Below are 27,204 nucleotides of genomic sequence, written 5' to 3' on the forward strand. Positions count from 1 at the left end.
CAGGACCAACAGGGATGCACTCCCTCTGTCCAGTCCCCGGCGTAGGTCATCCACCAAGGCGACCAAGGCGGTTTCCGTCCCAAAGCCCGGCCTGAAGCCAGATTGAAAAGGATCCAGATAATCCACTTCATCCAAGACCCTCTGGAGTTGGGACACCACCACCCACTCAATTACCTTGCCCAGAAACGGGATGTTGGAGACTGGCCGGTAGTTATCCAACACAGTGGAATCCAGGGAGGGCTTCTTCAGGAGGGGGTGAACCACTGCCCGTTTCAAAGCGAGTGGTAACATCCCCTCCATCAAGGAAGAGTTGACCACCCTCCCTGTCCATTCAGCCAGCCCACCCCGGGCAGCTTTTATCAACCAAGCTGGGCAAGGGTCGAGCAGGCAGGCAGATGGCCTCACACTCCAAAGGAGTCTGTCCACATCCTCAGGCTGTACAAGCTGAAAAGAATCCCACAACACAGGACAAGCAGTTGCCAAGGGGACATCATCAGACACTGTCAATGTGGCATCCAAGTTGTGACGAATACGATCGATTTTATCTGCAAAATGTTGCGCAAACACGTCACAGCGGCTGACCGTGTATTCCTCCTGGTCTACTGCACCTAAAGCACCTACTGCATCTAAAGCACCAATTACTAGAGAAAATCAGAAAGTGTGACATTTTCATGTGGGGGTATGAAGATTACCTCCACAGGTTAGCAATAGCCTTGCAATAAGATGCCACTTTAGAATACAGGGTGGAGGAAGAGATATCTTAAAATCCAAAGTGCACCCAAAATTTCACCCACCAGAAAAAGCCAATAAGAAAAATGCTCTTTAAGCCATTTCTGCCCAATGCATATACACACCAGGGACCAAATGTGGGCTGGGCAGAAATGGGTTAATCCAGTTTTGTTCTCCAAGGTTTCAGAATCCAGTTCCCTTCCTCACAAAGCTACTGTGATGACTGCATTTCCTCTCTTCCAAAGGAATATGACTACTTGATCCACATACTTCAATATGTGTATTGAAAGGTGATCAAGATTTGTGTACTTTCTCTTCTGTCATTTGCAGTTAATGAGTTTCTATATGAGAACAGGGTCTGATTTCTGGCCATTAGCTGCTTGATGATGTCACTTTCTACTTAATGACATCACTTCCGGCCCTCAGCTGGAGTCCTGAATGCTTTGTCCCTCTGTATGTAACAAGTTTGACACCCCTGACCTTGTGCTTATTCTATTGATGCCAGGAGCTGCAGTGCTATTGAGAGAACGGTTCCCAGGAGAAGGAGGCGGTGAGGCTTTCTGAACTCCATCCTGTTGTAGCCTGTGGAACAGCCATGCTTCCACGTCTCAAGGACTTTAGTCTTCAGGGTTAGTAAAATCTGGCCTAGGGTTACTAGGCACAGGCCTGCAACTGCATGCTACCCCCCCCCCCCCGGGCCTATAGATGAATTGTATCCTAAGATGGCACCCACTGGATAGAAGGAATTCCTTATCAAGTGCCACCTTTTTGAAGAAGGGGATGCACCAAACTCCTTTGGGTCATGGTTTGGGACATGGGCAGCCATTTTGGTAGAAGTGCATCAATCAGAGCAGCTTAATATTCTTTAGACCCCCAAGGCAAGGAGCCAGAGTATCTCTCTGGCTTCACCAGGTCTACAGACACTGCCAGAGTGTACGTATGCTAATCACCCAGTCCTAATTTGTCAATTTCAGCTAGGGATGGGAACCAGGAGGAAGACACCTTTCTCCCAAGTAGTGATTCTTGCTTTTGTATTCACTTCTCTCCTGGTGTAGTTATTACTAGCTGGATCAAGAAGCATGGAGGCTGAAATCTCCCAGCGTCACAGAGACAAGATATAGACTGGGAGAAAAGTCATTGCTTACTGCTGCCCCCTGTGTCTCTGAGATACAGGCTTCCTAACCATTCAAGATGTCCTTCCAAGCCTGACTGAGAAAGTTTTAGACTTTTGGCGATTTCTGCACAGAGGAACAACTGGCTCAACTTGCCAATTTTAAAATTCAGACCACCAACACACTGAACACAGTTAACAAATGTTTCCATCCTTCAATGACAAATACACAGCATCTGTTCTTCATTTAGCAAGATTATCTATTTTTTCCACAAATATCGTCCTGTGGTACAGTGAAGGCTTAGGCTGCAATCCTAACCACACTTGCCTGAGAGTAAGCGCCACTGAACAAAATAGGACTTACTTCTGAGTAGACCTGGTTAGGATTGTGCCCTCAGTGTTTGCTGTTGGCCTGAGAAAACCAAAGCAATTACTAAGAAATTAGAGGATTGGCCTCTTCCTTATGGATGGGAAAAACAAGCCAATCATTTCACAGGTTACAAGACATTATGGGAATGTGCAACCTTGTGGTTTTAGAAGTTGGCTACCTCAGAATAGCAGATGAAAGGGAGTGGCAAGAGGATGCAGGCATCTTGTTGCCTTCTGTGTTTCCCTAAAGGCACTGGTGGGCCATTGTGAGATACAGGAAGCTGGACTAGATGGGCTTTCGGCCTGATTCAATGGGGCTCTTCTTATGATCTTAATAGTTCATCCCTTTATAAGTCCCATACTCAGCAGCTCACTGATCAGTCATCTTCACCATCCTAAACATGAGATCAATATGCGTTCCAAATTCTTGTGAGTGGAAGCTGCTCCATTTGTGCCAATCTCTGTTTCAGCTTCCTACAATCTCCAAAAATTTGTTCTTGAGGATTGGGAGATCCTCAGGGCCAAATCTTTAGGTGATGGAGGGAGCAGCAGAGGAAAGGGGGGATTAATAAATATCTCTTCCCACTTGTGCAAATAAAGCTTCTCTGGTGAAAGAAAAAGAGCTTAAGATACAACCAATAACCAGTTTTGTCAAACACCCACAGCAACTGTTACCCTGCACATGCCCAATCTCGTCTGATCTTGGAAGCTAAGCAGGGTCAGGCCTGGTTAGTACTTGGATGGGAGACCACCTGGGAATACTGGGTGCTGTAGGCTTATACCATAGTCTTTCAAGACTGAAGGTTGCCAACCACAGGTGCCAAGTGGAGTCCAGCTTTGCCATATGGAGTTGAGCTGGGGCGCTGGCCCAGCCATGAAATAAACACTATGACTTGCTTCCCAAATCAGATCATCTGCTTCAGCCCCTTCTTCCTTTTCTGCATGAAACTTAAAACTCCACAAGAGGAAGGAGCATTTTGCTACCCCTCCGCTCACTCCATCCTCCCATGGCATTGAAAGGAATGCTGTTATCCCACATATCTCCACCAAGAATGGCATTCCTTGAAATTTTAGATGCCTTGTGGGGAGAGTGAGGGGAGGGGGATAAAGTGCTCCTTTCTTGCATGGTCCCTTTAAATAACACACAAAGTTCTACAATGAAAAAGAAACAAAGGGTTCAATTGTAACCAACCTTCCAGCAGTGATGCAGCCACAGGTAAGGCAACAAGCATTATCTTACCTTGATGAGTCCTCATGTTTGCTCCACCCCTTGCAGGATGCAGCACATGTCCTATTGCCATGGCTGCATCAGTGCTGGAAATGTTGGATAGCGTTTGGGCCCAAAGAGACTGAAGGAACCCACCAAAGAGGAAAGGGGCTTTTGTTTTGCAATGGACCCGATTGGGCCATACATTAGTAGGGGACGTTAGGTACACAAGCATCACAAAGGCAGATGAAATCTACGATTTAGCAGTATCATCTCCCACATCCTCTTGACATGAACTTAGTGATGCTTTGTCCCATTTAGCAGCAAACATTCCACAAAAGAGCAAAGGCCAATCCTACTTTCCCATTGCACATAGACAGTAAAACAGTGAGACGAAAAAGACATGGTGGGTCTGGGTTCTGCTTGCAGCATTGCACCGTGTTTATTACAGTACATAAAAGCTCCCATGTTGTTTTCACATTCTTGTCTGGTGTTAGAGTACAGCTGAACAACCCAAGAGGAAATGACATGGAAGTTGGAAGAGACATTACTTAGATCTCCCATAGCAGCCTCTCTCTCTTGTGCACCGCAGTTCAAGAATACGCTCTCCAATGCAAAACAGCTTTGTATTTACCTAAAGAGTTCACTTTAATGTCTGCAGCAATTTCAACAAGTCAGATTTCACTCATCTTCCCAGTTTGATAAGCTGGATGCATATGCACATTTTCAATGGAATAATATTCCATTCTCACTGAATTGGTAAACATGCAAATCGGTTCCTTCTAAAGTCACAGGTAAGTGAAGTTTCACATACATCACTTTTACAGGTATTAGTGTTTAGGTACATTTTATAACAGGGTAAAAGTCAGAAGATGCATTTCACTCTGACATACCCATTAAGGGTAATGGGGGGAGCAAAACAGTAAGACCAAGATTGAGATAGAAAATCAAAAGAAGAAGAAAGAAACGAGAAGGAAAAAAAACTACCAACCCACCTTTGCAATTCACCATTTTAGAACAGAATAATTGTAATTTGCAGATAGGATAACTTTAATACATTGTAATATCAATTAAAGAGGCAGAATACTGACACAAGGAAGATGAAGGACTAACATTGCAGAAACCCTCAAGCTTGTCATTTACAACTTGATTGAACTTATGTAGTTGAAAAGCAGTATAAAAATAATTTGTTCAACAGTCAGATCTATGCGTAAATGTGAAATTCTAATTCCATGTACGTGTCGTATATAAAATAAAAAGACATTGTTTACTTATAAGAGTCCTTCATGGCCGATTTTGTAATCCATCCCTAAAAATGAGGACTAGTACAGTCAACACTTGACCAAACCAGGTGGTTTCTCTAATACCAAAGCATTAAGAACCTACTCACCTTCTGGATACTCCAGACACAAAAGAAAGCTCAAAGCATGCCAGCTGTGAGAGGGTGAAACCTTACTAAGCAACACATTCAGCAGTTAGAGGTGAACTAGAAAAAGGTCCTTGTTGTTTGAGAGGAAGCTAATGAGCTTCTGAATACTTCCTTCACAAGTATTTGTTGAAAAACCCTAACATGTTTAAGTATTCTTTTCAGGCAGTAACAAAATAATTCTGAGGTTTGAATGGTTATGGACAGTTTCCTCATCCTAAATAATCAGTAAGCTTATATTTGCAAATCCAATGCCTATTTGCTTGAAAGTGCACATAGGGCTGCAGACTTCTGTTATTAAGACTGTAAAATGTTATTTTGGTATTTTTATGTGTGATGGTAATTATAACTGAATACACAGAAATCTTCAATACTTGAAACTTCAGGATCCTTTAAAATAGTTACAGATAAAATTACTCTGTTCTAATATCTGAACCCTCCACAGAAGTGTCAAACCTAATGCTACTCCAATTTCATGGTCTTTTATCCCCAGTGATAAAGAAAAAAAATTCTTCTCTCAATGTACGTATCTATACCTACAAAGATGCTCTAGTGTAGGGGTGTCAAACATAAGGCCCGGAGGCCGGATGTAGCCCGTGGTAACTTTTTATCTGGCTCTCAGGCACTGAGCAGTGTTGAGATATTACTGCGGAAAGAGTAGCCCACATGAAAATTGGGCTTTCCCATATCCTGAAATATGTCAAGGTTTGAGTATTTTCTCTTTTGTCATTTGCAGCTAATGAGTTCCTAAGTGAGAAAAAAGTGCTTATTTTTGGTTACAACCTGTTTAATGACATCACTTCTTACCTAATGATATCACTTCCGGCCCTCAGTAGGCATCAGGAATGCTATTCGGCCCTTTATATGAAATGAGTTTGACACCCCTGCTCTAGTGCACAAAAGCTTAAGTCAACATAAATCTGTTGCAACAAAGAGGCTTGCACCACCTTAAAAAGTAACAAGGCAACCTGTCTACTTAATAGTCTGCCACACGATTTTTCCGAAGTCTTCTGCCTAATAATGAAAAATATTCTGGGTTACTTCAATAACTGGTGCAGTAAATGTGTTAAAGGCAGTGTGGTTTGAAGTCAACTACATAGGAGATGAATCTGATTCTCCAGTTACTGTGTCATGTTCTATAAAAATGGTAAGAACCATTGCAGCAGGAACACAATCTGATTCCAGTGGCTTTTCAGAAATTATAATTGCAGTAAAATAGGAACAATTTAAAGATAGATTTTATTCTCTGATGATTTACTCATGCAAACTGCACACTGAAGAAAACAGTACAGTTTGTGAAATATGTCAAAGGCAAGGATCTCAAATGCGAAGTACAGAAGTAGTGTGACATACATTTGAAAACGGAATCTATGGTCATACACCTGTTTTCTCTGCTTGCTGAACGTAGACAGGACCTTACCTACCCCATCATTAAAATCATTTACATGTCTCCTCACACATATTTAGATTTACTTTACAACAGCAACAGCTTTATTACTAAAAAAAACCCAACAAACCTTTATATTAAATAAAATTTAAAAAATAGGACTGCATTATATAGCACCAGGCATTGCTACTGCAAGTACACCAGTCACTTCAGTGAGTTGCTTAGGAACAGAAAAGAAGGAAGATAGCAGAGCAGTGTCTGGCAGATTATGCCCCTCAGATTTGGAAGACCACATATAACCAAATTAGGGCACAATCCTAGTCAGGTCTACTCAGAAGTAAGTCCTATTGTGTTCAATGGGACTTACTCCCAGGAAGTGAGGTTAGGATTGTAGCCTCAGTCTTCCTAGTGTATCCAGTCCACAATGGGTGATAACAGAAAAGGGGATCTGTGCACAAAAGCAGGCTTCCACATACATCATTGCTTACTGAACCAGGAAACCAGGGTATAAATCAGGTATGTCTACAAAAGTGGATGTTGTCTACCTGTATTGCATTACAACTTGATGCACACTCATTCCCCCATTCTGGAGTGACTACAACAATTATCTGCAATGGTTTCTTGCAGAATACATTTTGTGCTGGAGATCTGCTCATGGGTCCTTATGCTCAATTCTGAGAATTTGTTTTCCAAATTTAAATTCCATTTTAAAAAAGTTAAAATGAATGTATTATAGCACTTTTTGCAAACCACGCAAAAACCTGCTTCCTTACATTTTTAATACACAAAATATTTAAATTCTTATTTTCAGACTTAAAGCACTGAAATGATATATACATAATTTAAGATGACTTTGTCCAGCTTCCACTATAGTTTGGTGGCACATCATACAAATTAGAGCTGTCCTCTGCTATTACCAACAATTAGAATTCAATGATTTCATACTGAATGTCTAATTTCATAATTTGATGGCACCTAGGTTAAAACAGAGCACAGAACAGAGCAGAACAAATGAGTTACACAACTCACAATAAATGCATTACAGGTTTGTTATATACATAATGGAATTCTGTTTTACTGCCAGATGTTGCTACTGTGTAATTTACTTTGCTATTATACAAAGTTTCTTGGATGTGAAAGCACACATCTATTTTTGCGTTTTTACAACTTAATCATAAAATAGCATACTGTTTGTTTGAACATGAGTACAGAATTAAAATAGATAATGGCACATTAAAAAACTCAATATCCTACAGATGATTGGATAATGAGAAAAAGTGTACCTACAATCATCTCATCAGAAACAAATTACATCATGGAATGTTAGTTATCCAAGTTCACACAGTAAATAACATTTCAAAACCGTAATCATCTATCAAGCCAGCATCACATTGAAGGCATCTTTAAACATTCAAGCACAGATTGCCGGCGTAAACTACTGAACCATTCTCTCTTTCATTCAAACACACGCACACCACACTATAATTACATTGTTTCCACGGTACGGTAGATATTGATTTCCCCTCCCCCCCACAAGAAAGGTATCAAAATTTTGCTACTAAAAGATGACAGTGCTTTACACAAGAATAAAGTACAAGTTACCTTGCAAATACAAGACAATGAAAAAAAAGTCTTGAGCTGTTTGATGAGGGAATTTTAAACTTTCCTGGCATCCATACCATACTGGTGTATGAATAAGCTCCTCATTTTAAGACTCAAGAAACCACAAACTATCAAGTTAGCTCGGAAAAAGTATTCCATCTTTCATAACCCTGTAGAGTGTCTGCTAATCTTTATTAGTTTAGTACAGAGGGTTGTTGCAGAATTTGTTTCTGCAGCAGAAATGAAGCCCCTGATTTCAAAAAATGGAAGGGCTAGCTAAGCCAACATCAGTTTAAAAAGAAAATCTAGCTAGTAATGACCCTGATCAAGATTACGTATGTGCATAAAGTAGTACTGTATATCATATACTGTACTGGCCCTGTTAAAACAAAATTCTTTAAAAAAAACACCCAAACAGTTAAAAAGTCAAAGAAAATGCTACACAATATAATCAAACATATTCTTCCAAAGTTTTTCCCTCTCATAATGTGCAAAACAATACAAAGGCAAAAAGACTAAAAGCAAATTTACTGTTCCTGACTTTTTTCCTCTTGCCTAGTGCTTATGATCTTGAAGACTTTACAAAGTCAATAGGAATCTATGCAGAACTTTGGTATAAAATATTACAAGATTACTATCACAGTTTTTGGGGTGAGCATTAAGTAACTGAGCTCAATGTTTCGTGGAATACCACCCAATGAAGGAGAAGTACATTTCAACTGTACCAATACGTTACACAACGAGCACTGAAAATAACTAGCAATCCTAATTAGGAAAGAAAAACTAACCTGGGTGTCTAAGAGACCAGAACCTGCTGTGCAATTCCTCTGTTTGCCAACTTTCAAAGCCAAATTCAAGTTTGAATTTTACAGATGAATAATTTTTAAGCTACAGATTTGTCCTAGGTGAAGGCTGCTTTCTTCGGTTTCCCTTTGAAGTTGCTAAGGAATAACTAAGAAACAATGCAAGTTTTTAATCAACTTCCTGAAGGCTGTGATTGGGATGGAGGAGCCATGACAATCTGTGAGAGCACGGGCTCTGTACTTTGATCTGCCATCTGGGTAAGAACCGACGTAGCCACTGCTTCTGCCTTGGAGGTGGAACTGACTCCATTGGAAGTGCTGACTGAACTATGCTGAATAGCTTCTGTGTGAGGACTACTTGGCACAGAAATATCTTCAGAACTATCGTCTTTATCGGTAGCTGAAAAGAAAAGAAGACAGCATTTCTATTCCAGTGTTAATGAAGTGTATACCAATGATTGTATAATCACAATAAAAGATCTCCAAACGCAATCTGGGTCAGGATTTTTACTGCCTGCAACAGAATGACATTTTAGAAAGGGCTAATCACACATTTTAATGTTGTCACTACAAGATAGCAAACTCTTCTGCCAAAATACAACTCTGATATCTGACAAAGATATCTGACAACCCATAGGATGAGCACCTTCCACATTAGGTACAACTATGAAGAGATAATGGCTTGGAACTTAATAACTGCCACTGCAGTTTCATTTGCAAATGGGGCTCCTCCTCACTGCAGGTTGCAGCATCTCTGGTCTTCTGAAAAGCCATTCTTCTGGGTTGAGAAAACTTTTGGAAGCCTGTGCAATGTGGCATGGAGCTGCCCTTGAAGAAGAGTCTGTGGGAGTTGGGGACATGACCTGCCCTTACTGTGAAGCAGAAGCATGCTTTGCTCTTACTGGGGCATGTCTGGATCCAAGCCATATACCTGAATAGAAGAGATCATCAGATTTGTTTGTAATTTAATTGATGTCACAATCATGGTAACCCAGTCTCTTTGCTATAATCACAAGTGACCCGTGAATCTGAAATGGAATTTGTGATAGAAACAGTAGCATTTTTCAAAACTCACATCAAAGAAGTTTTAAGTTGTTCTTGCTACTTCTAAATAATTGACATTTAAAACCCAGATTTCTCTCTGTGGCACCAAATAAATCAATAGAACCAGCAAATCATTCCCAAATTATCTCTCTAGTTCTCAACCACTATGCTTTGAGAGTCAGCCTAGTATAGTTGTTAATGTGTTGGATTTGGAAAGCCCTAGTATCCCCATTCAGCCATGAAGCTTATTGGGTGGCTTTGGGTCAGTCATCGTCTCTCAGTCTAGCATCACAGGGTTGTAGTGAGGAAAAAAGAACAAGAACGAACAATGACATAAACTCACTATAGAACCAATACAAATGGAGAAATAAAATTAAAATGATTAATACTTTCGAATGACTGCTATAAAACTTTCCCTATACACTTTTTTCCTTTGTATGCATTCTCAGCAAGCCATTCTGTAAAATAGGCCAATGTTATTATGCTCATGTTATAGATGGAGGCCGATGCTAAAAGAGAGTGGCTCATTTGTGACTAAGGTGAGATTTCAAACAGAGACCACCGAGTTCATTCTCTTAACCACAATGCATCACTGGCTTACTAGCATGCAGATCAAGTTTAGTCTTACTCTGATTCTACTCCTATAGAAGAAATTCATACATTCATACCTTTCAGGCAGATAAAGCAGTATCTGATGCCAGTTGTATTTAGAACACCAACTAACCATGCACCAGTGCCAATACTCATGATAGGGATGTTAAATGGCTGGGGACAAAATTAATTAAAAAACTGCCCACCCACAATAAAATATTAAAATTATTGCAAAATACTTCAGATCTTGGCAATTTGGTGAAATAACCTGGTAATTGTGTGCTCAGTTGTGCACTGAACAGTAAAATCTTAATTCTGGTAAAAGTTTTGTGTGGCAATGCTCTGTGGTTGTGAGCACCTTCCACTCACAGAAGAGGAGTTGCGCTCACACTTGTGTCTTACCACATCACACAAGCAGAAAGGCTCTTTCTAAAAGTTTAATTCTCCTTCCGTTCATAGAAAGAACTTGCAGGCATGGAGGGCCACTACAGAGAAGACTAGGATACAATTACTTAGGTTTTCTGCCATTTGGAACCAATTCTTGTCTTCAGTTTTATATGGAGGAAAATTTCATTATGTAAATATGGTTACTTTCCTTCAAGTATTTAAAAAACTGTTTGCATTGGCTGTGATTTCGTGTACTGGGATCGAGCTGAGGAAACAATTTGGAGCACTTTAATGAGCAAAAGTACTGTACTTATATAGTGTTAGCCATGGTTATAAGGAAGTTCAACAGAAGCACAGCTAGTCCTAATCCTAACCTTAACCTTAGTGTGCTGAATTGTTAAATCTTCTGTAAAGAGAAAACTAGTGAGAAAAGTCCAATTGGAAAAAACCAATGGATTGATCTTAAAAGAAAAAAAACCTTGAGGTTCAACATCGGAATTAAGATAGAAAGGATGAAGCAACACCAGTTATCAAAGGAATGAATATTACAGAAACAGGCCAAAGCAGCCTCAAGAATCACTAATTCAAGCAGCAATTGTACTTCCATGTACTTCATCATCGCTGCTTTCTTGCCTGCCATTTATGCAGCCCACCTCTACCTGAGAAGCACATGCTCTCCTCCACCGGATGCAGCACTGGAGGCTGCAGCAGCCTGCTCACAGAGACTAAGCAGGCACAGCCTCGCTCCTGTGCCTGCAGCTCTTTTGCTCCTGGGCGGAGCTTACTGCTGTTCCAGCCAGGGAAAGGCTGCAACAGCTTCAAAGGTGGAAGCTTTGAAGTCTATTTTGCCAGGCTCCAGTTTCCAAGATGGCGGCACCCACTTCAATTGCCAGGTTCCAAGATGGCGGCTCGGACCTTCTTGGGACCCACCTGACATCAGCTCGCGACCCACTTGGTGGGTCGTGACCCACAGTTTGAGAAACTCTGGTGTAAATAGATACTCTGCTGCAGGCTATGGGAGACCTAACTGCCTCATTAAGAGCCTCTTTGTTATGCTTTGACTACCATGGTATATGCAGTCCTTCATTAAGCAGATAGTTAATCAAGGCATGCCTGTATTGTTTATTCCAACAAGGATAACTATAACCTGGTAGTAAAGGACAGGTTGTGCACATACAGAAGCCCAAAAATTAATCTCTGGATTCTCCAATTAATAGCAACTTCAGTATTGTGTCTATCTGAAACCTTGGAGAGCTGTTGTTAATAGTACATAGTACTAGTCTGTGGGTTATAAACCTGATGTGGTATAAAGCAACCCTTATACCTTTAATTATCTATGGTAAATTTACAATAAGCTAACAGCTGTATATGCAGGTCATAATCTGATAACTATCTGCCATGCAGGGCAATGTTTAATGGTACTAGTTATGCTGGGCACTTCTTACACGAAACAAAATTAGTTTGCATCAGTGAAGCCAATTTAAGGGAAGAGAGAAAGAGAATGTATAGTGCTTTATAGGCTCAAGTATTTTACATGTACAGCTGGTAAGGTAGCTGTGTTGACATTCAAGACATCTAGGCATGTTGAGCAAACTATGCATGCATAATATCACTCTACAGCAGCTTTTATATGAAATAATGTTGTTTTGTCAGATGGGAGCCATAATGGCCTCATCCCTGCAACAATCATTGTTAATATACATTCAAAACATATTTCTGCATGGTTTCAATTTGCTTCAAGACGCCACTTTCCATTCTGTTGAAGTGATTGGAAATCCAAAGGACCAAGATTTATAAGTTCAAAACTGACAAAATCAATGTTCTAAATATATACAGCCACAGAGAGTTGCTAAATCTCCTGAATCCTTTAAATTAAAAAATATTGCCCATTCTGATGAAACTGCTTACAATGACTACAAGTAAAGATGGTGGCCATTAAGTTTTATCGCAAGCACCTGAGGAACTGTTTGCATGCAATACAAAATGTTCTTTTATTCTCCTAAATTACTGACACTGGCAAATTAAAATAAAGTGGCTACATATGGCAGAAACAATCTTCACATTTACAAATATCCTGAAATATCACTAAATCATAAAAATGAAAGCTGTGGGTTATATATTATGAATGTTGCCTAATGCATTCCCAGCTCAGTTATTTGTTACAAATTTGTATACAATGGACAAAATTGGCCATTTACTCCATAGCAGCAGCTGGTTCTAAGGCTGCGTATTTTATTCAAAAACCAAAAAAAGTAACAAGAAAGAAACACGCTATTAACCTCTGAAATGCTGAAAACGTGTAAAAAATCCAACAGCCTCATTTTTAACATTCTATTGGTTTTTCTTTTACTTATTCATCTGTAAATACTGCAGCTATTTTCCCTCTCAGGAGTGATGTCCTAGCAAAAAATGAGAGTGAGTAAATATGCGTAGAGAAAGACAGGGAGACAGGCAAGCAAACACATAGTAAGGAGCCTTTAGCTCACAACTGCAACTTTTTTGTGAAATAAATAGTAGGGAAACAATTTCACTCTAGCTGCTTTAAAAAAATACAGCTAATTAAGTATTGTCAATTTTCAAATAGTATACAATCCTTCAATATTAGCCTGTACCAAATTACAGCCAGGAGACCTGCATAAAAACAATGTACAGCGTGGCTTTTAAAAATGCTAAGAATTCAAATAAAGCTTCAATACATCACAGCATTTTATCTTGTAGTAACCTTGCAGAAACTGTTATATTTAAAATGAAGTATGTGAACATCACTTCTCAGTTTTAACGTTTTCTCTATTTGCTTTGGCAGTATTTCACTGGTACAGCCTAAGGCTATAGGTAATGGAACATTACTCACTATGATAGCCAGATTTCTTCTGCATGGCGGTTACAGGGCAATCTTTATGAGCCAGCAGAAGCTGTTTCAGCTGCGCCACTTCATTTCTCAGCAGGGTGACTTCATTCTAAAGGAGAAGAAAGTTATACACTTTACCAAGATCAAGTTACATACATTTCAGACTCGATTTTACAAGATTTTGTTAAAGGTCCAGCACATACTTTCTGTGCATGGTAATGCAACAAGAATCCATCTTTGAACTACCAAAGCTCTGTTTAAACAGTTCGATGTCCACCTTTTACATTGGAAGAAAACATTGTAAGTCACCTTACATTTAGTATACTGCATTCAGTTTCTTGAGATATCTGGCTTCCATATGCCCAATCCACAGACAAGGTTATCTGTTCTAAACCATCTTCTGTGAAAATTTGTGGACCAAATAATTTAAGTTGCTAGCAAGACAAAGAAGAGCAAAATAAGAACAAAAATAATTTGATGGAAAGTAAATTGTTAGGGCAGCGGTGTCAGGACCTAGTAGGTCCTGATCCACAGCTTGAGAAACACTGATGTATAGGACTGTAGCCGTAATAGGGAGCCACAGTCAATGGTCCAGTAGGGCAAGGGAATTGTCAGCTGAAAATAGTTCATCAAAAATAGTTTGATGGAAAGTAAATTGTTAGGGCAGCGGTTATCAAACTTTTAGCACCGGGACCCACTTTTTAGAATGAGAACCTGTCAGAACTCACTGGAAGTGATGTCATGACCAGAAGTGACATCATCAAGCTGGAAAATTTTTAACAATCCTAGATTGCAATCCTATCTACCTATACCCAGGAGCATATACAGAGTAGCCTGTTCAAAGTATGGATCTGTCACATTTCCCCAAATGCAGTTACATACCATAGTAGTATCAAGTCTAATACATTAAAAATAAAATATTGAAATGAATGGGAACCCACTTGAAATTGGTTCATGACCCATCTAGTGGGTCCTGATCCACAGCTTGAGAAACACTGATGTATAGGATTGTAGCCCTAATAGGGAGCCACAGCCAATGGCACAGTAGGTCAAGGGAGTTGTCAGCTGAAAAAGTTGGAGAACCACTGATCTAAGGCATAAAACAAGAATGGATAATACAGGTTGAGACTAATTATTCATGTGGGTTCTTGTTCCAAGCACTCACGTGGATGGCAAAAAAAAACGCACTATAGCAAATCAATTTAAAAAACAAGTTTTTTTCTCCTTGCTGACCTTAGTGATGTAAGATAAGAGTCATTAACAAGACAATCCATCAATCAGTCCTCCTCCAAGAGCTTACAAAGAGCTGAGAGTTAGGGAATATAATTTAGGATTCTACAAACATTATAACTGAGAATGTCTAAAATATATCCGAGTTTAATTGATCATTTACACTTCTGTATTTTAATGTATTTCTATTTACATCTATATTAGATGCAAGAAGCAATACCCAGGTCACTCAATACAACAGTCCATGATTGCGGATACCGAAGAAGAAACTAATTTCATTCAAGAAATGATTTGATGCAAAGGACAGTTAGTGTAGAGGTTCGAAGAACATCTGGCCCCAGGCCGGGGTTTGGAGACCCATGCCCTAAGGCAGTAATGCGACTGCCACAATAGCGCTGTCTGCTGGGCTCCCTATGCCTCAGAACAACTAAAAATAGTGATCGTGGCCTACCTCTGGTTTCACAATTGCAAGTGGAAGTGGCTCGCAATAGCTATTTAGTTGTTCTGTGGTGCGGGAAGCCCAGCAGAGGGGTCCACGGATTTCCCATACCCCTGGAGGGCTTGCACTGCTAATGGTGAGCTTTTAAAAAAATACTTTTATCCCTGGCAGCAGTGCGATTGTTTTGCTGCCTTTGCCCTTTCCCCACAAGCACTAGTTCCCAACAGAAAATTTGGGAATCACTGATCTAAACTATTACTATTCTTTTAAAATACAGGCTGAGAAATACAGGTGATGCCTCTTTATCTGCAGATTCGGAGCCCGCACTGCAGGTCCTCACTGAATACATGGATCTGCCCCACCAGTTGTCCCCTGATTGCGACTGGAGTTGTGCTCTAGTCGCATTTGGAGGTACTTCTGAAGGTCGTGGAGGCTGTACGCAGGCTCTCCAACCCTCAGGAGGCCTTCTCAGGTCTCTGGAAAGCTGAAAACAGGAACTTCCCAATTTCAGCTGAAAATTGTAAGTGCTGATTTTTGGGACTCCAGAGGCCTCAGAAGGTTTCCTGGGGGTCGGAGAGGCCCTGCACAGCCTCCACAGTCCTCAGAAGTATCTCCAAATGCAACTGGAGCACAGCTCCAGCCACAATCAGATGAGATGTGCCACAATCTGCGGATTTTGTTACCCATGGGGGTCTGGGAACAGATCATCCATGGATACCAAGGCATTACCTGTAGTTAGCAATAATCCATATAGTACATACCTTAACATAAAAAGAATGCTCATTTTAATATCCATCTTAAAGATAAATTTACATTTTTAACATATATTTACATAAATAAATTACTTGTACAAAAAGGGTTTCCATAAGAACATTAAAGTCTTCTAGCAAGGATGGATAAATGTTACCTTTTTGGTTGGATATTTAAAAGCCAATGTCTGAAATTTTTCATATGTAACACACTCCAACCCTCTCACAGAAGATTTATTTTATATCCGGGGAAGAACAATACTGATTAGTGAACTTTAATAATTTGGCAATTGACAATCTGAGTTCTAAAAGTAGTAAAGTACAATGCACAGTAATATTTAGTATTTTTATTGCTCATATTTATGTGTTTCTTATTCTTTGATCTATTTATTTTGTTGAATTGACAAATCCAGAATAGAAATGAATGAAGCCTGGCAGTGTTTCACTGACTCCACACTATGAGAGACCGAACTTATTAAATTTGATATTCAACATAAGTAATCATGGACCATTACTGCCCACCATGCTGATCAGCTGTGCCCGCTTGTCAAGTGAAGAATTAGTATGGAAATGCAGGGCAGATTAATATTTTCACATAAAGTACAGTTTAATTATTTCTTTGACAATCAATTTTCTTTACAAGTTGAACTGTTCTTCACAGTTACTGGTTTTGCTCTTGGCAGACTCTAAAGAATGTCTTTTCTTTACATCTATTACTATAAGATTAACTCTTCAAAATCTGCTATGAAAACAGGTTTCACGTATTTGCGTGTTTAAGCAGAAACCCCATAAGGAAATGTTTATCACTTAACAAAAATAAATGAACAGGTCACATTTTATTCACTATAGAATGGGTTAGCTTTTCTTTGAGAATTCTGGAAATATTTGAATAGAGCCCCTACAGAGAGCCCTTTCAGCTGTGAGCAAGGGCTTGCATACCTCACTGAAGCTTTTTTCCTTAAACAGTCCCAAAATAAAACATGACACAATCTCAAGTTTCAAAAACAGTTTGCCTTTCATCTCAGGGGACTGCTCTTCAAAGAAAGTAAGTATAACCATGAGCGTTCTGGCTCTTTGGAGGCAAGGAGAACATCCTAACTGGGGTAGTTCCTCCCATAAGACTCTGGAGGCAAAGTCTCCAGACTCTTGTCTCCTCTTGTGGTGATGATCCCCTTCCAGATGGAGACATGCTGCAGTCAAACACCTGCCTGAAATCTGTACATGAAATACAATGTTCAACAGGGTGCTAAATCACACAAAAATAGCAAATAACTTACAAGGGAAACATTACAACCAGCTATACAAATGATAGCATGAAAATGGAAGGGAGACTCCCCACTAACTTCCTCTGTATAAAGATCCAGCAACAGACCAATCACCATTCCCCTTGCATAAATCAGCAGATCCAACAAAAGCAGACTGAGCAGAATTTCCTGCTTATCTCCAAGAAGAAAAATAGTTAAACGCAATGTTCTGTTCTCATTTGGAAGATTAAGGATGTAAGGAAGTGATTATATCCCATTCTGGAAGGGCCTGTCTGCTACTGAACAGGAACACACAGTTAGCTGGAGCACCCACATACAAAGGCTGCATAACTATTCAACTACTAACATTGGATGGGGTTGACAGACACCCAAACACTACCTTTACATGTTCTCTAATAATATAGAAGTGGCAGTGTCCCTTACAGAGTGAATGTTGATTCTGCTGGACAGACTGTTGCTGCGTCTAGTATCTAGCCAGATCCAGCGGCCCTGCATGGCTTTGGGCAACTACTTGTACCTTTACTATCCACTTTTTTACTCCTATTTTGTTAAACACGCTCTTCTTTTAGGCTTACATTTTGACCCTTGCTTGCCTAGTTCATGTTCACAGGCAATTCAATGGACTGTGACATCTCTTTACCCTGAAGACATGTGGGGTTTATTTTTAATAAGATCCCCTGGACTTCAGTGCTCACCTAAGAAGCAGGTTTTTCCCAGACAGCCCCCTCTGTTTGGAATGGTGGCAGCAGATATAAAGTATAAGGTTTTCTCCCTTGTTCAGCTGCCAGTTCAATAAAGGGAAACGGAGAGAAGGAAGGCATGTGTGCACGCTAATCACTAGGCACTATTCCCTTGGTAAGCTCCCAGGGGTTCCTTCCTATGACAGTGCCATTTTAGAAATTAGTCATCTTAGCAACAAAAAGTTGTTTTATTTTGTGGTACAATGAATTGTTGACATTTTAGTCTGATATGTAGCAGGGAGATGTAGGACTAGAGGATAGAGCTACCCAGTTCTACTCTAAAAATCATTCAGCATCCCCAGCACTTAGGCCAGATCCTAACCCCCCTCCCAAGCTGCCTGGCCTTACACCAGGCTGCTCAGATCTACACCAGCGATTTAGCTGGTGCAGATTCAAATAACTCCTTTGAGGTGGCTGGGGCATTGACATAAATCCCCTTACTCCAAGTTGTGCCAGGTCCACCTTCCACCTGTGCTGGATACAGTGTAGGTCAATCAGCCTGCCCATTCCAGCGCAGGTTAGGATTGGACTGTCGATCTTCTTGGATACAGTAGGCAGTGCCACTAATAAGAACAGACCTCCTACACTAACATAGTGCCATATAAGGACTCAAATAAGAAAATAACTAACCCATCATGTAACCTTCCCTGCCACGTGGCACTTTAGGATCCCACTCTTCACTTTTTCAAACCCAAGTCTGATCCTGGTTTGCAGGGAGCATTCAAGTAATTGCTTTTCGGTAAAGATGTCCCCACAAAACGATTTAACAATCCAGGAAGTTTTTTATGAAGACTCTGAGGCACATGAAGAAGAGAGAGAAAGTGCTCAAGCTTGTTTGCAATCCAAGGAACTGTGGCTTGTTGGACCAGGAAACTGATATCAGACAAGGGATACAGTGTTCTACGAGTCTTCAAACCTGTTAAATGGAAAGTTAGATTTTTGTTTTTGTTTTATTTACAAGCAAATGATACCTGTAATTGACCATTTAATGAGCTCAAGTCTTCTGCTTTCTTCTCCAAAGACTGTACCCAAACTTTTCTTTTTTGTCGACATCTTGAAGCAGCTGCCCTATTCCGCTCCAGAAACTTTCGCCTTTTTTCATCAGGATCTTCATTTGCTGCTCTTCTTCTACGTCCCCCTGTATTTGGAGTCTGTGGTGCAGGCTGAGCTGGAGAAGCCTTGAAGAGCCAAGGAATATCACAATTCACTGCTACAAACCTTTAATGCAAGATTAAGGGTTTTGCATAATTCAGAAATATGGGCCTTTTCACTGCTACGATTCACCACAGCCTAATTCCATACAGAATATAATTGATATATTAAATCTTGAGTTTTCAGTTTTTAAAAAAGATCAAGAAAAACAAAATGGAAACATATTAGCCATAATGCATATTGAACCTAGGTTGACAATATGATGCCATAGTTTAAAAGGTTCAGGGTCATTTTTTTTGAGTATTAAAAAATGGTATAGGCTGGAGTTTAGAATGAAGTTGAATGCAAGAGGTAAATAAGTAGAAAGCATATATTTTAGACCTTCTGGCAAGGTTTAAAAACGGTCCTTTTTCAACAAGCCTTCTGATTTTAGCATGGTTGTTTTAATATTTGATGCTTGCTGGTTTTATTGGTGGTTTTTATCATTTATTAACGTAGTTTATGTGCTCTTTTATTATTTTTATGACTGATTGTGGCTGGCTGTTTTTAAAAACATTTGTATTGTTTATGACATTTACTTGTATTATACAGCTTTTTATTATAGTAAGTAGCCCTTTCTGGAAAAAAAATGGAATTTTTAACCTGGGAATTCCTGTTATGGGGAGAGAAAGGGAAGCATTCTTGACCCTTCCACCGAATTTACAAGAAATAAAGGAATGAAACATGTTGTCAAATCTCCTTTCTTGGAGGCACTTTGAATAAACTCTGAAGAGGTATCTATAGGAAGTTATAGATATAGGATCCCTAACTTACCCTAGATTTGGATGATATTATCAAGGAGATATCTTTAAAATTGTGACATAATTCTACATATACAAAATGTTAAACATTCTTTTCCTAGAACAAATGTTCTACATACAGTATCAGGAATGTTCCTATATGCAATTTTCATAAGGCCATGGTGTAACTGCTTTCTACATATTTTCTTGAAATAAAACAACTATACAACAAGGAAGGGAGCTCCCGCAATAAAAGACCTGTTTCTAATACAGGGTTCACAGCCCTGCTTCCTTTCATTCTAAACCAGGGGTGTCCAAAGTTTTTGGCAGGAGGGCCACATCATCTCTCTGACACTCTGTTGGGGGCCAGGGGAAAAAGAATTAATTAAATTAAAATTTGAATAAATTTACATAAGTTTACATAAATTAATATACTAGAGGTGGAACTTATATGAATGACTGAAGGTCTTGCAAAAGCTTAAGGCCTATAAAAGGCCTTGCACAAAGCAAGGTTGGCCTTTCCTTTGCTGCCACTACTGCATCACAGATGTGAAACAGACGTGATACAGCAAGTAGTGGAAGAAGCCCTCATCCCACAGCTCACGCAAGAGGTCAAACAGTCGCCCTCACCCTGAGAGCAGCTATGTTGGGCCAGTGCAGGCTCCAACAAATCTCTGGAGGGCCAGAGGCTCATTGGAGACTGGGGGCTCCCTAAGGGCCGCATTGAGAGGCCTCGAGGGTCACATGTGGCTCCAGGGCCTGGGTTTGGGCACCCCTGTTCTACACGTTTCCTTGATTACCTGGAGCTTTACCTATACACTGCAGTTTTCAAACATTAGGAAAGCAATCCACAATTTCTATAGCTAGCAAACATTAGGATTACATAGATTTAAAAAGTTAAACTCGATATTAAGTGACTTTTCAGGATCACCATCCCATCCCACTTCTGTGGCTTTCTAGACTGGGTCAGGAGTACAAATCAATCTAGTTCCACTCAGAGACATATAGGAATTGAGTGTTAGCTCAATTGTTTTGTTGGCTGACCATACAACAGTCAAGTACATGGAAGCAGAGAGGCTTCATACCGGCGTTTCAGTAGTAGATGTAGCAGGTTGTTGTAGCGACTGCGATCGTGCTTCTTCCGACTGAGTTCTAACCAATCCACTAGTTTGCCCCTTGGCAGTATCACCATTTGTTACCTGAGAGTGCTGCTGGGTCAAGGCGGCCTTTAATCTCTGAAATGACAAGAGATTCACATTACTTCACAAGCCCTGTTCTGCAATGCCAAATTTGGTGAGCAATTCATTATTTTATATATGTCATAAGCCACACTCAACAGGCACTTTCCAAATGAACAATGAACCCACATTTGACAAGGACAAAAATTATTCAAACCATGAGAGAGAATATGAGACCAGCGTTTTGATCCCAAACAGTCCGCTATAGCTAGCTGCACTGTATTAAGCAGACAACCTGATTGGAAAATGTCATGGTTGTATATTTTCTGGACTACAGATGGAAGGCATTTAATGGCCACAGCTGATGCAAAGCAAAATACAAAAATGAATCCTCAAAAGTTAAAAAACGTGATAACCTGTACAAAAATGTACATCAGAGGGACAGCACTGGACAATGCCATTTAACACAGTGGTAAATTTGTGGTTTCATTAGCACAAACTTAATGCTTTATCTTTTGAGAAATTCTGGGAGATGGGGAAAGTGTCACAAGACTGGAGATGGGCTAAAGTTATCCAAAAAGGGGAAAAAGATGAGAAGAGAAATTACAGGCCATCAATCTGACTTCAATACCAAGAAAGATATTAGAACAAATTATAAAACTATCTGTATATGGTACATCTGGATAGCAATGCAGGGATTACTAGAAGCCAACATGGATTTGTCAAAAATAAATCTTGTAAGATAAATCTCATCCCTTGTCTCCTCATCAACCCAGAGGGAAATTTTGAGTGGAGCACTCAAAGCTTTATCTTGTACCAATTTTCTTCAAGGATGGTCAGGGGTCTGGAAAACAAATCTTATGAGGAAAGGCTGAGGGAACTCATAATGTTTCACCTGGAGAAGTGATGGTCCCAGGGAGAAATGACAGTGCTCTTCAAATACCTGAAGGCTATTCCATGGAAGAGGGCAAAGATATGTTCTCTGCTGCTCCAGAGAGCAGAGCTGGATCTTATGGGCTTAAGTTGCAGAATGAGAGATTCTGGTTGGCTATCAGGAAGACATTTTTAATAATAGGGGCAGTTTGACAATGGAACCTCGTACCAAGGGAAGTGGTGGGTTAACCCTCAACTGGAGAATTTCAAGCAAAGGATGCTCAAGAGAGGATTTTCCTACTTCAAGCAGGGCATTGGACTAGATAGGCTTCCAACTACCATTCAATACATGAAAAAAACTAAAAACATTTGGCTTTTTCCCCCTCTTCAGATTACCACATTTCAAGAACACACAGGAAGTTTATTATAAGACTACTGGATGGGAGCCATTAACATTCTAAAACTGCTAGATATCCAAGTCCAATACACGATTATTTTATTTTGTAAAAATATTTAGTGATACGATAAAATGTATAGAGAATAATAGGCTCTCTTTACTATAGCAGATTTTTTACTATAAAGTACAATAATACAAATTAAATGTTTATTTGCAATATTGCTTAAACATGGTGTTCAACAGAAAAAGTGTTTTCAAAAGTGTATACCCTTGAAGTAAATCCCTGTAACATCTGCCAGAATTGGTAGGAATAGATCACTCCATCATGAGATCAGAGAAACAAGAGAATATATTCTAGAAACAATTTATGAAAAAGTCAGATCCATATTTCATATCTGCCACAAAACCTCATCAGAGTAATAACCCTTCTTCTCTTGGGTGTTATACTACCATCTGCTGCTCTATTACTTATCTTTATTTTGCAACTAATTAACAGCATAATCTTCTAAATTCAGCAAGTTAATTATCATTATTGTGGTCTTTGCAGCATCATCAGTCCTCATGAAGTCTTGTCTCTCCCCTCCCCCCAGAGAATGTATGAAAATGAAGTAGGTTGGGAGAGGGTCTGTTTCTTCAGAGCAGGCTCATTAGGTGTTTGCTGATTAGCTCGGCATGTAGAAAGGCAGGTCAAGAGAATTCTGCTGAACACAAGGTCCCATGCCGGGCTCAACAAAGTTAATGTGAGTTTCTGAACATTTGCCAAGCTGCCCTCTGTCAACTCTCAGTAGTAGTCCCCTGCTGAAATCCTACAGGCTACACACTATGCTTCAGGTATTTCTCCGTTTGTTACAAAAAACTGTATATGGAGAATTCCAGAATGTACTATTGAAAGATTCTCTTGCTATCTCAGGACAAGCCAATCATAATTCAGAGGTTCTTATTTTGATTTGTCTTGGAATAGGTTGTTACTTCTCCACATGCTGCAAATTTGACATTTCAGTTACTTTTCCAAAGAAAAAAATATGCAGTTTAAAAATGAATTCATTGTCACAGTATAACTTTTCATTCATATCCTACTATGGATTCGGGAATCCTAAGATTACATGCCAATAATTTAAAAACCTTTTTGATAACTAGGCAATTTCAGTGTTCAATGTATAGAATATACAGACATTTCTGCATGAGTTAGCTAACTTGTGAAGCTAGCTTTCATGTTGAGTTCTAGATTATTCCTGCAACAGAAATATTAAAAAATATATTCTAAGATGAAAGACCATACCCCTTAACTTTTTCTTTCAGCAAGCAATCACGGAAGCAGCACAAATATCTGAGGGACTACACTGAAGACTTGCAAGATAACCCAATTAATTTGTGCTTCAGGTTTCTATTCAATACAATTCTAATGAAATTAACTATATGATAAATGTCTAAAGTATAAACTTTCTGGCTAGCCCTGCCCTCAAGCTTGATGAAAGCATTAAGTAAAAGGTCTAAGTTATAACTGGAAGATAATACCACTATTAAACTTAATATTGCTGTGTAAATTTAAATTTAAATAAGAATGATTTTCCTAAATTGTCATCTGCGCTAATTCCCCATTAAGCACTCGTAATCTGGCATAGAAATCGTTAAATAAATAGATCCTATGTATTTCTACATAGAAGCACTTCAATAGAGCATACTTCCTATAACAGCAGTGTTAACAGTACCAATTAAAATTTGCTTCTGCAAACTTGCTCTTAACAAATATTAAATGACTAGAACTCAAGTTTCCAAATTCATTTCAGTCCTGTATTATGCTTCTTTCCTATCCACAGCCCCACTGATATTCTCAAGGTACACATGCTCACTTAAATAAAACCCCACACAGTGGTAATTATGCAAACATTCACATATGTTGAACTCAGACACATAGTGCATGTCAAATACAGACATGGCAGATGAATATAGTACAACCTAATAATTTTCAGCATGGTCTGTCATGTACGTCACATAATTATAAGCTGGTAACACTCTGAAATACCATTAGACAGAAGCAGATTTCAAACTGGAACTAACACTACAGGAGCTGCTTGCAATTAAAGCATATGTAATGGACAGGAGGATTTTTTTGGATTAACACAAATTTGTATACAAGACAAATCACCTACCTAAATTTCTAAAGGTGATTTAAATAAACTTGAAATAACCAAAAATGTATTTTATATCGCTTTAAAGCAATAGGTTTCCTTTAGCAAATCTTAGTCCTGAGATAGTAATTGTCCACTTTTGTAAATACAGTATTTCTATTTCTGTCAAATGCAAAGTTAGAACTGGAAACAGTGGATCAATCAGTAAATTAAAAACTTGGACTGCAATCCTATATACCAGTGTTTCTCAGACTGTGGGTCGGGACCCACTACGTGGGTTACAAGCCAATTTCAGGTGGGACCCCATTCATTTCAATGTGTATTTTATTTTTACCATATCAGACTTGATGATACACATGGTAATGTGTATGGGGAAATGTAACAGATCTAACAGGCTACTATATATACGCTTTTAACAATGATAGTCAATGGGGCTTATGCCCAGGTAAGTGTGGATACGATTGCTGCCTGGGATGTTTGGGAATTTTTAAAAAACAGATCAGTAACAGCTTGGAAGGGTTAGGAGGGTTCTTTTTATTTTAAATAAATTTTTAAACTTATATTTATTGTATACTTTTAATTTACTTAATTGGTTTGATTTTGTTGTATAGGGGGGCATTAAAAATTTTCTTGCTTGATGATGTCACTTCTGGCCATGACATCACTTCTAGTGGGTCCTGACAGACTGTCATTCCAAAAAGTGGGTCCTGGTACAGAAAAGTTTGAGAACCACTGCTATACACACTTACTTGGGTATTAGTCCTTTAGATCTCAATAAGACTTACTCTTGAGTAGACATGCATAAGATTGCATTGTTAGATTTTTTAATGCAACTGAATCTGAGATCAAGTGAAGTAACAATGATTATAATTGATCTTGCTGCAAGTTGGAATCCTTCCTATAATTTCTCAAACAATTCCTGTTAGTAAAGAGAAACATTTCCTCATTACATGATCTGAGCTGAAACGTTAAAATAATAAATAATGTGGAAACTGACAGCACTAAAATTTCAGAATCAATGCTTATCCCTAAATTTGAAATTCTTATGTTCTTAAGAAATTTTATTTTTAGAAAGCAAAAGTGCAACGTTTTGATTGAATCTATGGGATGGGGGGGCGAGTCAGAACAGTGCTCATGCACGTCTGTTTTTTCTTGAGGGCACACCCAGTCAGATACATTTGCTCAGTTTATGCCCAGCCTGCAGTTTACATTTTCTCCAATCCTAACTTCATGTCTCAGAAGTAGGGTTCTGATGTTAACCTTTGAAAAATTATTCACCTTTTCACTGAAAGACACAGTTAAAATGCAAATATTTGCCAAATTTTATCAACTAAACAGATTGTTAAAAATTAAATTAAGCTATTTTATCTTCTGTGCCTTCTCAAGATGTTCTTGTTTCTCATTGTATAATAAAGAGCATTTACCATTCGGCACACACAAAAACTTCATTAACACTTATTGCTACACAGTTTCTTTAAAAAACTTTATTCTGATGCATAACCTTCAAAACACTGGACATGTTCAATGTTTCTAAAATTCCCCTTTCTCCCACACACCTTTCAACAATAAAAAAAATCAGTCTTGGCCTTTGGTTTGACCACTAGGCATGAAAGACATTTTTATATGAAGTCCAAGGCAGGACAGTGCTCCAGTTGCCATTCCTGCAAAAACATTGACGAGGCAATGCAATTTTAGCACTACAATAGCAAGAATTGACATCTGTCAACATTTTTTAGCCATGCATTATAAAGCACAGGAGCCCTGCTTCATATAAAATTTGAATGCTCCAGCTATGCTGGAGTCAGTGTCTGAAATAATTCATATCATTCATATCATTCTTTGCTAAATACCTGAGACTTAGTGAAAGGAACTAAAACAGAGGTACCCTCAGTTCCATCCATCACATGCCAATGGTGATAAACATTTATACTGCTATAATTTCATTGTACTTTTGGTCACAAAATGTGCAGTAGCAGAACTTCTACTTTTCCTTTGTCACCACTGAAAACAAGGCAAATGTGTGAGGGGCTTCTCTTAAAGTAACCATTATATTACCAACATCTCAGGTTGTTTTTTTTTTACAAATTAAACTTAGAAACAGTTAAATTAACTTATGGTTACATGCACATTATTTGGTGGATAGGCTATGCTTGTGAAGTCATTTGTAATTTCTGAACTGCACACACTTCCCTATCACATTTTTACAATGATAGAATAAACAAACGCAATTAAGCGAAGAACACAGTGAAAGCACTAATTTATACACTGTAGGAAACAAATGATTGATTCAAGCAATAAAAATTATGATCCTGTAATGGTATAATTAGAGAGGTATATTCTAACACCCATTTTTGATACTACAAAATTAGGCAATTTTAAATTGCTGTTTTCCATGTATGCTCCTATTCTACTGCTAGAGTACTGCTTTCAGAACATAACAGACTTCCAGATAATTTTTAAAAAATGCAATCTACACTGAACACCTTCAGATGTGGAAGAATTTCTGTTCATGCTTGGGAGTACGGATGAATTTCCACTGATCCCCACTTCTTCCTTCAGCAACCTGTGGCTCCTGAAAATCAGCTCCTACAGGTACCCCAATCTACAACCCAACAAGTATATTTTGTCATTTCATTTAATACTATCAACAAGCAATAAAGATTCAACTGCTGAAAAAAATCTAAGCTATCAGATTTCTATTGCCTTAAAAAAGAGAAATATTAGTCACCTGTATGGTATTGCAGATCTAATATAATCATGCAGAGTCAA

At 39.0% G+C, this 27,204-nt stretch overlaps 1 protein-coding gene and 1 pseudogene across 1 annotated transcript in view; one reads left to right on the plus strand and one right to left on the minus strand.

Annotated features, from left to right (window-relative positions):
- The first annotated feature begins 2,866 nt into the window (after window positions 1–2,866).
- Window positions 2,867–2,986, plus strand: LOC136637635 (5S ribosomal RNA; annotated as a pseudogene).
- Window positions 2,987–6,062: 3,076 nt separating this feature from the next.
- The window catches only part of ATF2 (activating transcription factor 2), a 50,815-nt gene continuing 29,673 nt past the window's right edge, over window positions 6,063–27,204 (minus strand). The window contains exons 10-13 of the mRNA XM_066612269.1: window positions 20,944–21,093; window positions 18,899–19,105; window positions 13,508–13,613; window positions 6,063–9,034 (exon numbers count right to left, since the gene is read on the minus strand). Of these exons, the coding sequence (XP_066468366.1) occupies window positions 8,808–9,034; window positions 13,508–13,613; window positions 18,899–19,105; window positions 20,944–21,093 (690 nt within the window). The 3' untranslated portion in view covers window positions 6,063–8,807. The remainder of the gene's footprint in view (window positions 9,035–13,507; window positions 13,614–18,898; window positions 19,106–20,943; window positions 21,094–27,204) is intronic.

The sequence above is a fragment of the Tiliqua scincoides genome, chromosome 1 (genome assembly GCF_035046505.1).
Source record: "Tiliqua scincoides isolate rTilSci1 chromosome 1, rTilSci1.hap2, whole genome shotgun sequence".
Classification (NCBI taxonomy): Eukaryota; Metazoa; Chordata; class Lepidosauria; order Squamata; family Scincidae; genus Tiliqua; species Tiliqua scincoides.